General features: G+C 38.2%; 1 protein-coding gene across 2 annotated transcripts in view; it reads right to left on the bottom strand.

The window, feature by feature from the left end:
* The window catches only part of EPB41L4A (erythrocyte membrane protein band 4.1 like 4A), a 119343-nt gene that overhangs the window by 7817 nt on the left and 98256 nt on the right, over window positions 1–13270 (bottom strand). For both annotated transcript variants that reach the window (XM_058044287.1, XM_058044288.1), the window contains exons 17-20: window positions 11151–11228; window positions 6705–6824; window positions 1319–1366; window positions 669–737 (exon numbers count right to left, since the gene is read on the bottom strand). In XM_058044287.1, the coding sequence (XP_057900270.1) occupies window positions 669–737; window positions 1319–1366; window positions 6705–6824; window positions 11151–11228 (315 nt within the window). The remainder of the gene's footprint in view (window positions 1–668; window positions 738–1318; window positions 1367–6704; window positions 6825–11150; window positions 11229–13270) is intronic.

Below are 13270 nucleotides of genomic sequence, written 5' to 3'. Positions count from 1 at the left end.
AGAGCAGAGGTCACAAACTGGCATGCTCGTATTTGAGAATGGAACTTTAATGAAGAATGCATTAATTTATATGTCCTTAACATCAGGCTTTTTTGCCTAGTGGTGTTTGGAAGTACATTATAATGCAACCCAGGATCCCATTTGTGCTTGCACTGACACTTGGAATCCCAAATGGGCAATTATTGCAGCAAAATGGATGTTGGTTCTTAAGGAAATAGGTATGCCCTGGCAGCTGCCCATGACAACCCAGGGAAGAGGTTGCAGAGATTAAAGAGTGCCTTGGATGATTGGACTATTTAAAACAAAGAAGAAGTTTATGAAAAAAATATTTTCTTGTTTGCATTCACTTCTTTCTGGTACTGTAGTTCATAATATAAGTTTAAAAGCTAGCATAGGGAGAAATACAGAACATACAGACACGTTCATGAGTGTGTGGGATAGATTAGGAGAGATTAAGATGGGGTTTTTTTCTTATTTTGAAAAGTAAAAATATTTGATTTAAGATTATTAAGTATCCCCACCCAACCCATCCTAGGGGAGTATTTGGAATAGATATGAGCTTGTAGATTGTATGTAAACCCATTCCTATTTCAGTAGGACACATTTCACAGTAAAGTAAGAAAAGTGGGCTTTTATATTCACAAAAAATAAATTCTGATCAAACTCACTCTACTTTAGTGTATGGAATTTCTTTCAATTGCTCCTCAGATAGGCCAGATGGATCCACAAGCTCCTTCCTATAAAGGATTAGGAAAAGTAAAAAATGTAACATTAACTGTGAAGTGCAAAAATTTTTATTATATTTGGCTAAAAAGATTTACTAAAGCAATCTGTTGTCAGCCTTGAAGCTATCTTGACATCAAAATAGGACACTTACTTTGAAATAAGTATAACTTCACCTTGATTGCTTCAACTGCATGTCTCATCCTGTTCCACCTTCTTCTCACCTCCCTGCAAATCTGATCTTGTTGCTTCACAATATCATGAATATTATGTGTGCTGAACAGTGAACACGCTTTGGAATTGCTAAATATCTTCCTAAGGGGTAATGGGGTGTCACACTAAAAGTGTCAATATTGATATTCTGGAAGCCACACAGGAATAAATCCCTAAAATTATGTATTGCTCTTTAACAATTCATTTACATACGATGGTCATCTTTATTCAGTGCACTCAGTGACCTGCAATATCTTCTACATCTTAATATATACATAATTTACTGAAACTAAATCAGTGTAGTGCCACAGTGGAGGGGATTTGAATAACTACATTAAAGGCAAACCAAGCATCTCTCAGACCCTACAAGGACCATACTTACTGAATATGTTTCCACAGTTCTTCTTTAGCTTGTACATCTGGGCTTCTCCTATAAACATCAACAAAGAAAACACAGGCTCAGCTGTGAAAACCATTGTCTGACCATGTTGCTGTCCAAATAACTTTTAACAGCACAGACCCTGCAGAGAAATCATGATAAATATAATCCACCAGTGACTTCAATTTTAAGGTTTGTTATCTCAGAAAATTCATTAAACTTCATTGCTGTATTTCCACCGCAAAGTCACTTCTTGAATGACAGGCCCTCCTCAATCACAATTCCAGTTCCACCAGCCTTCAGCAAGAGTGTACATAAAATATAAACAACAGCAGAATTCCCCAAGCCAAATCACTGCCCAGTCGCTGCCAACATTTATCCCTCCAAGGACAACACGTTTTGGAATGACACTTCTGAAAAAGGCCCTCAGAAATGTCCTGTGGCCCAGAGAGCCCTTGGTGGGCAGAAGGAAGCACAGGCCACAGATCAGTAATCCCAGCCATTACCCATGGACACCACTGGGAAAAACCAGAATGAAACAACTCCACTGCAATCACAGTGCAGCCTCTCTCTTTCTGGTCATCTCCAAAAAAGGTTTGTGCTTAATTTATAAATTTTTGGTGTCCAATAAAAAAAAAAAAAAATCAAACCAGCAACAAACTAATCAAAATAGCAACTATGCCTACTTATGCACCTAAATATTTCAATAAGTATTCAATTCACACACAAAGAATTTACTAAAAATGGTAATCTCCCTGTTGCAGACATAGAGATGGAGCAAAGCAAGCCTGAGGGGCAGATTTCGCATTTTCTACTAAATCACAGAATAGATGCTTCTAACTAGAACCCCTTTATTTTTACTTTTCTTTTGCTTCTCTATTGCAAGGTAAGTGCAAAACCACCACTGTTGTTTAAACTGCACTTGGAATTCACCCAAACCCATTCAGAGGAATAGATAAGTAAAGATTTTAGACAGTGGCAAGGACTTGTATGGATGGATCTGGTAACTCTTTTCCTTGTCATTATATAAGCTCAGTGTCAACAGCTAAACTGTTCCACACTATCTAAGACGTGAGGGATACAACTTTTAGACACATATAGCACACATAAACACGCCCAAAGTTTCTCAAATACTGTCTTACACCATCAGGTCATACAGCCTGATTTTTTTTCTCAAGGCAAAAAGGCCTAACATATTCAAAGATGCTTTAGCAGGGATATTATCCAAATTTAAATGCAGATCAAGAAGGACAGCAGAGATCTTCATTTTTACCATGTTTGGCTTATCAGCCTAGGAATAATGTTCAGAGACATCTATATTGCAGTAAACACTATACAGCTGATGTAAAGGCAGAATATTTTGGAATGGTGGTGTTTTGGGATATTTTTTACATTTTATAGGAGCAGAAGTACTAGGAGATACTACTTAACTGGTTTATAAACACCAGAGAAGGACCAAAGGATGAAAAACAACCTAGCATTTGTGTTTCCCTAGTAGGGCTAAAATTAATTAATCCACAACCACCTCAGGCTCCCAGACTTTCCAGGCAGGATGATTCCCGTCCTTGACAAACTGCTGTCCATTCCAGTTCCTCAGGTTCTCATGATGGCAACAGCTACAGCATGGGTGGTTTACAGTCCATTTGTTGTCTGTGTTCAGAGCTTTTTAAACATTTTTGTGTTTCTGTTTATTATAATGCATTAAGTTTTCTCTGATTTTCACTTCTCTCTGTGCCTTCTGCTCTTTGTGACCAGCTTCAGGTATTTTGCTCTGTGATCACTGAAATTTTCCCCTCTTCCATCCCTGCAATTACGCTAATAATAAAGACTTTGCTGTACAATACAATTTAGCAGTATGGCATCCCATGGAAAAAAAAAAGGCAAAGTACAATACTCCTAATACTCCTTCACTCTTCTTGCATTTACTTCACTTTATTGCATCTGTCCATGCTGCTTTTAACTCCCTGATGCAGTAAATTCAGTGGCATTTAATAGCCTTTTTCACCCCTCAGTTTTGAACTGATTTCTGCCCCCATGTATCTTCCTGCTCACAAAATAGCAGCTGCAAACCCTGCAATCACCCTGGGGGTGGAAAGATAGGCATCCTCTTCTGAGGCTGAATAATCAGACAGCAGGGAATGTGAAAGCTCCCTGGAAAATGCTAGCTTCTCCAGGGAGGCTTTGTCATGCTTACAAGCCCAGTTTGCCCGAGGAAGCAAAGCCCCAAGGTTGCTCCCTAACCCAGGCGCCGCACAAAGCAGGGTATTGTGCACACCACTGACCCATTTGATCAGCTCATGGCTTTTACTTATTCATGGAAATACAGCAGTTCAGGACCTGGCCTTAAGACTCAAGTATCACAAAGCATCATGTGAAGCCTCACCCACAGTAAGAAATATTAATTGTGGGGCAGCCTGGAAAGAGAATGGTTAAATAAGAAGACGTCATCATTTCTCCACTTTCTAGGAACTGTGCTTCCTGCTTTCTATGACCGGCTCCAGGTATTTTGCTCTGTGATCTCTGCCACTTTCCTTCTTTCCATCCCTGCAATTACACTAATAATAAATACTTTCCTGTAAAATACCAATTTAGCAGTACGGCATACCATGGGGAAAAAAAAGAAAAATGGGCTAAATACAATGATTCCTCAGACCAAACTTCCCTTAGCCTTCACACCCTGCAACTAATTATTTTCCATCTGTTTAAGAAGTGTTATCATACTGGGATAACCTTACAGCATTTATTCAGGTTAGCTCCCCACCAAATAATATAAAGAAATATGATGCAGATAAAGTAACTTAATTAAGGCATTTTCTTTCCATAGGCCTGTTCCCCCTTCCTTTGAAAGTAAAACGACAGAAAGCTTACAAAAAGAAAAGTGAAATGTAAGATGAAATGTAGGTATTGCATATACTGCATAGGACATCCGTGTTGGTATGCTTCTTAAGACCCCACATCAAAGCAGTTCTTCTGTTAAATCTTTAAAGTCAGATCACAATTCCTCTTTTACTTTGTTTTCATCTTTTTACTGTGAATTTTTTTTAAACTCACTGGTTTGATATTTAGGACTCAGATTGTCCTGTCTCAGTATCTGAATCAATACCTTCTGGATAATTTGCATGCTAATCAGTTTCTCTAATGCACAAGAAAGCCAATGGGACTTCCCAGTAAGTGATGAATCTCATGGGAGTTTTTTGTTTATTTTTTATTTCGTTTGCACAAGCTAGAACAGCTCTACACATTAATAAGGTCTACATTATTTTTTGTGCCTGCATCTGCACCCTTATTAATATTTCAGTTTGAGTCACAAATGGTAAATTTAAATAGCCATGGAATTTTATGGCCATTCTTCTTAATTAGAAAAAGCCCTTTGGCTACACAGATGTTTTACATGAACTCTTGAAAATAAACCCTGTGGAACTAGAATTGGGAGCTCTCTGCATTTGTTTATTTATTATTATTATTTATTATTATTGTTATTATTGAGGAAAAAGAAAGGTCAAATTCCTGTCAAATACTTTTATTCCCAAGTCCAAGGAGACACCACCTTGCCACCACGAATTATTAATATTACTCATTATCAAGCAAATGAAATGCACTATGCCAGGCACAGTAACAAACATTTCAGACACTACTTCACATTTCCAAAGGGAAGCTCTATTTAAAAATGCAACAATGGACTTACTGTGAAAGAATTACCCGTTCTACTAAATTTAAGGGTTTGTATCAATTTTTGAATGGGCACATTGAAATGACCATTTGACAACATTTAAAACCAAAACAACCATAACCTATGGAATTATGTTTCCTTTTCTTCTGAACTGTATCCAGTCAATTAAACAAACAGCTAAGCCAAACTAAATGAAATACATTCTCTTATAATGTACTACATGTTAACAGTAAAATGCCTTTTACAAATTTATTTTCAAAAATTAGTTCGGGCTTATTTCATTGTTGGTTTGTTTGGTTTTGCGGTTTTTTTTTTTAACCTGGAGAGTAGGATAAAAAGGAGAAACTCATGAATAACTAAAAGAATAGCAAAAAGAAATGAGATGCCTTCCAAAATCTTCAGGACTTCTTCATTTCTTTGCTTCCTCTTGGACCTTTTCTTTCTAAGTTAGATTAACTAGCTTAACATCTATGTAGTTTTGCTCTAAGTAGTTTAAATGAAATATAACTCAGAATGTCACTGTGCTTGAAAATCAAAGCCATTTCATAAGTTAAGTCAACCACAAGAGGGAACCCGTGCAGTCCAAACAATGAGATTTACCTGGCCTGTGGGTAAAAAAGAAAAGCTGGCTACAAATTTAATGTAACCATTATTAACTGAGTACATTTCCTAGTTTACAGCACTTTCTGCATATAATAAAACAAACCAAAATCGTATTAAATATACTGTATTCACTGGATTCCATACAAATAAGCTTTAATATTCCTAAAGTTTAGTAATATATCATTGTATAACTACACCTAATAACACAAGACTTCTGCACAGCTGAAAGCAAACAAGTCTGTGCAGAGTCTGTTAAAGAAGAAATTCCAATATTTGGATCTTTAAAGGTAAATTCTGTTCCTCATAAAGAAATAAAACTCTGCACTGTAAAACTGGAGACAGCAGAGTTCTAGCAACATGGACAACTGAAGACAGAACTCAAGTGGATTTTAATGCTGGAAACTTCAATGCTGACTATGATTTCAGTGATACCAAACAGTGTGTCTATGCCCCAAAAGCAGGCCGTTTTAGAAGAAAAAGATAAATTAAAGGAAATCAACATTTTCATTAGCTTGAGAAAATTAATTTCAAAAGCTGATAACTTCACCATGTCAGAACAGGCTGCAAGCAGGAACAGCGGCGCCTGGAAGTACAGCTCCATCATGGAAATCCTGACATTGGGATGCAATATATCACTGACTGCTGCTTGTCAGGGATAATTTGACATGGAAACATGAGCAGCTGCTTTCATCTGGAACACCACTGCAGATATTATATGATTAAACAGGTGTGCATGTATTCCATTAAAATGTTTGCAGCTATCAAGTAAAATCTCAATGCCTCCACAGACGTGCTGCCCAGGAAAGAGGAACCACTGTACTCATTACAGAACTGATGTTCAATGAGCCACAGAACCATCCTGGACTTCTTCCCAGGTGATGGACAGAGTTTCTCAGAAGCTTTGTTACAAAGCCCTGTCTTCATTATTTGTGCCCTAAAATTCAAATCACGAAAAAAAGGCAATTTGACCACAAAGACAAATCTGCTAATATGGGAGTATGCCAGATGAAAATCTCTGCAGCGGAGGGCCACCGCCACACTGGAGATATTCCTCCTGCTCTTTAACACGATTCAACAGCCTTAATTTACACATCAAAGGGTTCAAGGGTTACGTACGATCGAGATCTGTGCCTGGATCGCCGGTAGTTTGGATCTGCCTGGGTTTTCCCCTTCTGCCGCCGCAGCACAGCTTCCCACTGAGGAGCCGAGTCAACCATATCATTCTCCTGCCGCAATCTGCAAAAGAGGTACCAAGAGTTTAGTCTGAGGGCTCTCAGGGCAGGATGCTCTGAGAAACAATGGGGTATTTCCACCCCCACCGCCCAGAAAATCTGCTCCTGCCATGCTGTATTTAACCTTCAATCTCGCTAAATTTTAACTAATACTCCCAGACTGCATTAGTGTAAGAACTATATTAAAAAAACCCTGCTGATTTGTTATTTAGAAACAGCATGAGCCAAAAATGTAACAATCAATGCCTTTAAGGACAGACCCACAACTTGCATTCTTCTTCCCAGTCCAGGCGAACATCTGGAATTTTTTCCCTGTTTACATATTCCCCTCTACCTCATCTGCACCAAATGGGAGACACACATCATGCTACAAGGTTCTTCTACTACAACTTTCAGAAGCACTTTACTGCAGCATGCAACTTCCTAGGATCCAGGGAAAAATCCTCTCTGTAAGTCTCCACTCAGAAGAATCATCCTTTCATCTTAACCTGCAACAAAGCTCAGGATGCATGCAGATCTTCATGGCACTCCTGCACCTTCCCCTGAGGGTTTGGTCCCTGTCATGGCTTGTGTGGATCTAAATGACATGCTCTGCCTTTTATTCCTTCTTTTTTTAAGTTTGTTTTTTTTTTTTTTTTTTTTTTTGTTTTGTTTTTTTAATCCATTAATTCATTGATGGAATGCATTACAGATTGAGCCAAATATCAAAATCCTGTCAACTCAGTACATTCGTTAGGAGGCTGCAGTGCTGCAGTGATTCCAAATGCCACAGCCCTCCAGGCAGATGCTTCCCACAGTTTTGAGGTTGCACATATGACTGCTGGGATGAAGTGCTAAGGTATTGGAGCAAATGGATATGTTGGTCACAGCAGTGAATTTAAAATTCAGCAGGGATTTCAAAACATCCCTGGAAAATATCTCCCAAGTGTAGATTGCCTGATCGGATGGTAGGGCTGGGATACTGGAGAAGCCAGGGGGGAAGCCAACAGAGATAAAGGGATTACACTGGAGATGTAGGCAATGCAAAGTGTGTTGTTGTTGCTCTTCACTTCAGATGTACTTTTCTCTTTGAGTTTTGAATTGTATCAGGCTAAACCAGCTACACAGGCTTCTGCTTTTCCTTTAATCAGATCTTCTCTCACATGCATAATGAATTTTGAGCTCAATCCCCAACTACTGTAAACAGACACAACTCTGCCAAATGGTATGAAGCATCTGGAGAAGACTGCAACCTCAGGTTTTGATTTCTAAGCAAATCTTTTTAAATCTGTAATCTGCTGACAGGTATTAACATAAACTTCTATCTAAGGATTTAGTAGAAAGACTCACACAGCAACAAGTAATGAGTTGTGATTTTCATCCCAAATAATCCAATTTGTGCAAACAGCAATCATCCCATATGGTATAGACACCACCAACTGCCTCCCACACACAGCAGCCACTTGCACAAAAATACTGAAAATCTAAATATATCAAGTTAGCATTGCAGCTATTAAAACAAGTGGCGTTAGCAAACTCAAAGTACTGTTGCACCACAGTAGAACTCTGCTAGATGGAGACATGAAGAACATGCATTTTGCAGTTGCAAAGAAAGGCAGTATACTCACATTTAACAAGGTAAAAGATGACCAAGGTATCATGATCTCTATATTAGATACATTATTTGAAGACAATGTTCAAATTCTAATAATTTTGGGGCAATTTTTTTAGGGTTTTGGTGACAGAAATGACAAAAAAAAATGCTGAAAGAAACTTAGCTCAAATCTTAATTTTCTATTTAAATATATTTTTGAATAAAAACTGTTGCCCTTGCCCCAAAAGCCCATTACAGTTTTCCTTTCAAACTTTTCACTGGCGCAGGCTGCCCAGAGAGGTGGTGGCATCTCTATCCTTGGAGATACTGAAAAGCTGTGTGGGAATGGTTCTGGACTACCAGCTCTTGGTGGCCCTGCTGGAGCAGTGGTTGGACAGCCGGAGGTCCCTGCCAGCCTCAACCATTCAGTCACTCTCTAAATCTATCAGATGCATCTTCTAAGTGTAGCCAGGAAGGAAAGTATGCTTCAGTTTGCACTGCCTGCTCCTTTAATCTATTTTTATCTACACAATAAATTTTGACCACAGCATTGAAAATGCAAATGCATTTCTTCTGTGATTGAAATATGCTCATCACAGGTTCTTCTTCACTTTCATATGAACATCTGCTTAGGAGAAAACATTTCTATAATGGAGTGAAACCTCAAAGACTGAGATCAGGTAAAAAGATCTTCCCCAAGATTTTTCTAGTTTTCTACCTTCAGAAGCTCTCATCTATGTTTCTGGTTTTCTCTGATAATTTGTTTTCTTCTGGCAAATAGTTCACAGTGATCTCTTGTCATGTGAACAATATATTCTACTCTAATGTGACCAGAAGCTGACTTCTTTGGTTAATGTGAATATTCAGTATTTTTTTTTTCAATAAAATAAACCACTTTTGTTTCTGGTTGTGTCAGGGACCTGATTACTGTACTGGGAAATAAATTGTATTAGTCTATGCAACAGCAGAAATTTGGGTAACAGCAGTTGCAAGCCTCATTATAATGCCCTATTTAACCCTGCTAGTGCTGGCTCATCTCTGAAAACAGGAAAGCTGCTCAGAGCCTCTGACCTTCCAGCTTGTTATGTTCCTGCTATGCCTGCTAACAAAATGCAGAAATTCATTATGACTGGTTGTTTACCTGCATCTGCTCACAAGGAACAAGTCTTAGACTTCTAGCTCATTTAGTACTTGTTTAATCTAACACTGATAATGATCTTTTTTCTGGTCAGATTTCAAGTGATCACCTAAGAACAACAGATGCTCAAACATTAACATATTTGTTGCATCTTCCATTTCTGAAAACGTGAAAAACTTAGAAACAAGAAAAAAAAAAGGATCTTTTTTTCTTTTTATTTTAATTCTTTTTTTCCATTAAGTGAGGAAATGTGGGTAAAAGCCCTTTCATTCTTCAAAAAATGATAAGCAGTACTTAATCCTTCTTACAGTTCAAAACATTCTTGTGGTCAGTCTCTAATTTCTTTCACTTGCTTGTGGATCTCCCTGCAGAAGGAGTTTCACAAGAGGAAAAAAACCTGGCAAGAGTGTTCTGGGAGAAAGGGATACAAAATACCGTGTACTGCTGATCACTGAAACTACACTCAGCATGTCATTTAAACTTCAGCTAGAAAATAAACCTTCCAGGCACACTAGGTTATTGTTAGCCAAGTACCCTACAAGACTGTGCTCTGATTTAGGTAAGCTTCAAAGAAATCTCATGTCTCAGATGTGCTTTATGCCATCCCATGTGAGTGTCACAATGGTTTTTAATATTTCTTTAACTACTGCAAGTCATGCTGAAAATGTAATTATACTGCATACTCCTGCTGCACTATCTAGCATGCAATTATTTCTCAGACCTTCCAGAGATCTGGAAATCATTTATCACTGAATATAAGACATGAAGAAATGATGGCAGCTCATGCAGACAGTAACTTAGAAACTTTGCCTTAAAACAGTTCCTCTTTTGTCTAGTTACACTTCTCTTGCATTGTGTTTATGCAATATGAGGAAATTCTATGTGCTTTTAAAAAGTGTATTTTCAGAAATACCTCCAGGATGTTGTGATCTCCAGTGCAACATAAAATACACAGCTTTGAAGGGAATTTATAGGAAATCAGTAGTTATGTCATCTTTTTCATACCAGCAACAAGAAAAATAGAATATATAATAGAGAACTTGTTAGCATCACTTGATATGAACCATTGCTGTCCTATTAAAACTTGATGCTGTACACATTTTAGGTTTGGGCCCATACCTGACATTTCGGAAAACAAAATCTTTATACAGTTAAATACATGAATTTAAAAACAACATTGAGATTCATAGCCACTAAAAATATTTTTACCTCTCAACACCTTATTTTCTGCTTGAAAAAATCTGCACTTGAATTTGTGAGGTAAAAGTATATGCTGAGAATATCATTATCAAGATATTATCCACTTTATTTGCATTTATACCACAAGTCTTTTGTAAGTGTGCCCTGTACTTGATCTTGTAGTTCATTACTGAGCTCTTCCCAAGGAACAGGAGAACAGGAATTCATTGCATAATGATGTATTCTGGCAATTATCACTCTTCTTATTCAGAAAAGGGTCTTCAGCTGCCTCAGGAGAACTCTATTCACATAAAATATGTTAAATCCGTTTTTACTGTGTTTATCTGAGAAAAGTCCATCTCCATTTGTGTGTTTAATGTCTTCATAAAGACACGAAATTCTTCATGTATTCCTGTGTAAAATATTTAATATATTGTCACCTGTTTCTCTTCTTCCGATGCTCTCTGTTGGAATTTTCGGATTCACTGCCACTGCTGGTGTTACAACGGGACCGTGACCTGGAGAAGAGAAAAGCAACATCTCAGGATGAATGTATCTACTAACACCAAAATTATTGCAGTGCTAAATGAAGAAAGAACAACACTGTAAAGACATTACTCAGAAAACCAGAATTAAAAGACTCTGGAGTGCTTGGCTACACCTGAAAGTCATATTATCTTTTTCTTATTAATTGATTGGGAAGAACTGCTCCAAAAGTAGTGCACCCAGACTGTAGTATCAGGTAAGTGCTGTTTTCATTTTAATAATTTCACTGTTTCATTTATTTTTAAAATTTTTTATTATTTTATTGTTCAGCATTCTTTTTGTAAATGCCACATCAATTTGTTTCTTGAAGGTGTGAAATGTTTCATCTCTAATCTGTATGGCTTTTTTCTTCTTGCAGATTCTGGTACACCCAGCATAAATTACTCAGAACACTGTGTTTGCAGGCAAAACAAAATGCTCACAGGTCTATGTATTCTATTCCCTTCAACTGTTTAAGTTCTTAAGTCCTCAGTCTATGGAGTCTGTTCTCCTCTCTATGCTAAATTAGAAAATCATTAGTTCAAATGTCTCCCACTCAAACAAAAATGTGTTAGAAGAACAGGACAGCTAAAGTCTAGAAAATCAGCTCAACCCAGCTTGTCTGAAGGGAATGGCAGCATGGAAGAAACACCAGTAGCACTAGGATTCTGCTGCTCTTTAGGGAAAAAAGAAGGCTGTGCTCCCTACAGGCAAACTCCTCTCTACTACCTGAGACCCTTAAATCTGTGACTGCATTTTGGAGAACACAGACCAGATTGCAGGGCTTTGGTCCTCGAATCCAGGACTCTGCCACTCTATCACTGGCTAAAGCTGGCACTCTCATCACCGTCTGGTTTGGATTATTTGCTCATTAGTGTGAGGATGGCTTGGGAATGGTTGGATTTGATGATCTGAAAAAGGTCCTTCCCACCCTGAACATTTCTGTGATTCCAAAGACAGACGTTTCTCTGCTGTACTGACAGACACTCAGCTGTACTGACTTAATGAGGAAAGCTGGCTGATGTTAACAGGAGCTGGTCTACAAGGATTTAGGCTGACTGAGTTGGAATCAGTGATGGTTTTGCTTCAATGGAAAACAGAATCTTTCTTCTGAGGTCTCTGGCCACAAAATAGGACCTATAAGGGGATAACTCCTGATGATGCTGGTAGAGATATATATTTTCTTATGCCTCCTGGGTTTTCTTTCACTCTTAGTTGACATTTCTAAGAGGGCAGATTTGTTGAACTACACCTCAAACAAGCCAAGGAGACAAAGCAGTTCCTTAGGTGTGAGTAACAGGTAAGGGGAAGCATTTAATGACAATATAGGAAGTTCCTGACTAGCACCTGCTCAGTGCATATTCTAATGGTTTAGGAAGAAGAGCCCAAACAGGATGAGAGAAGATTGTTCCCAGGGAACAGCACGGATGCAGCATGGAGCTGTTCTATCTGCTCAGGCACACATCATTCTGCTTTCTGGAGGACTAGGACTGAATGACCAGGACACTGTTACAGATATCACTCAGACACACCTGAGAGCCTCATGAAATTCTCCATAATACCAGTGAATTACAGTTGCCTCCAACAAATTGCTGAGGCTTTAAATCCCTTGGTCTATGGAGTCTGTTCTCCCCTCTCTTCCAAATTAGGAAATCATTAACTCAAATAACTCCCATTCAAATAGAAATGTCTTAGAATAATAGGACAGCTAAAGTCTAGGAAAATCAGTTCAACCCAGCTTGCCTGAAGGAAATAAATTTGGTAAAATGAAATTTCCCCCAGAGAAGGAGCTTCTCCCTGTTGGAAAAGATACGAAGTTTAATTTTTTTTTTCCAATTTTATAGCTTTAGTCAGGTTTGTTCACCTTTGCCCTGGGGGAAGGAACGGAAGCTTTTTTCAGGGCATTGTTCCACTAGGCAAGGCCTGATGAACTTAACATCTTAACAGACTGGGAGTAGCACAGAAGAAACACAAAAGATAACGACCATCAACAACCATTAATGACCATCAACTCTAAATATCAACCCTGGCATGG

This window comes from Melospiza georgiana, chromosome Z (genome assembly GCF_028018845.1).
Source record: "Melospiza georgiana isolate bMelGeo1 chromosome Z, bMelGeo1.pri, whole genome shotgun sequence".
Classification (NCBI taxonomy): Eukaryota; Metazoa; Chordata; class Aves; order Passeriformes; family Passerellidae; genus Melospiza; species Melospiza georgiana.
This window is presented reverse-complemented; position numbering and strand designations above follow the sequence as displayed.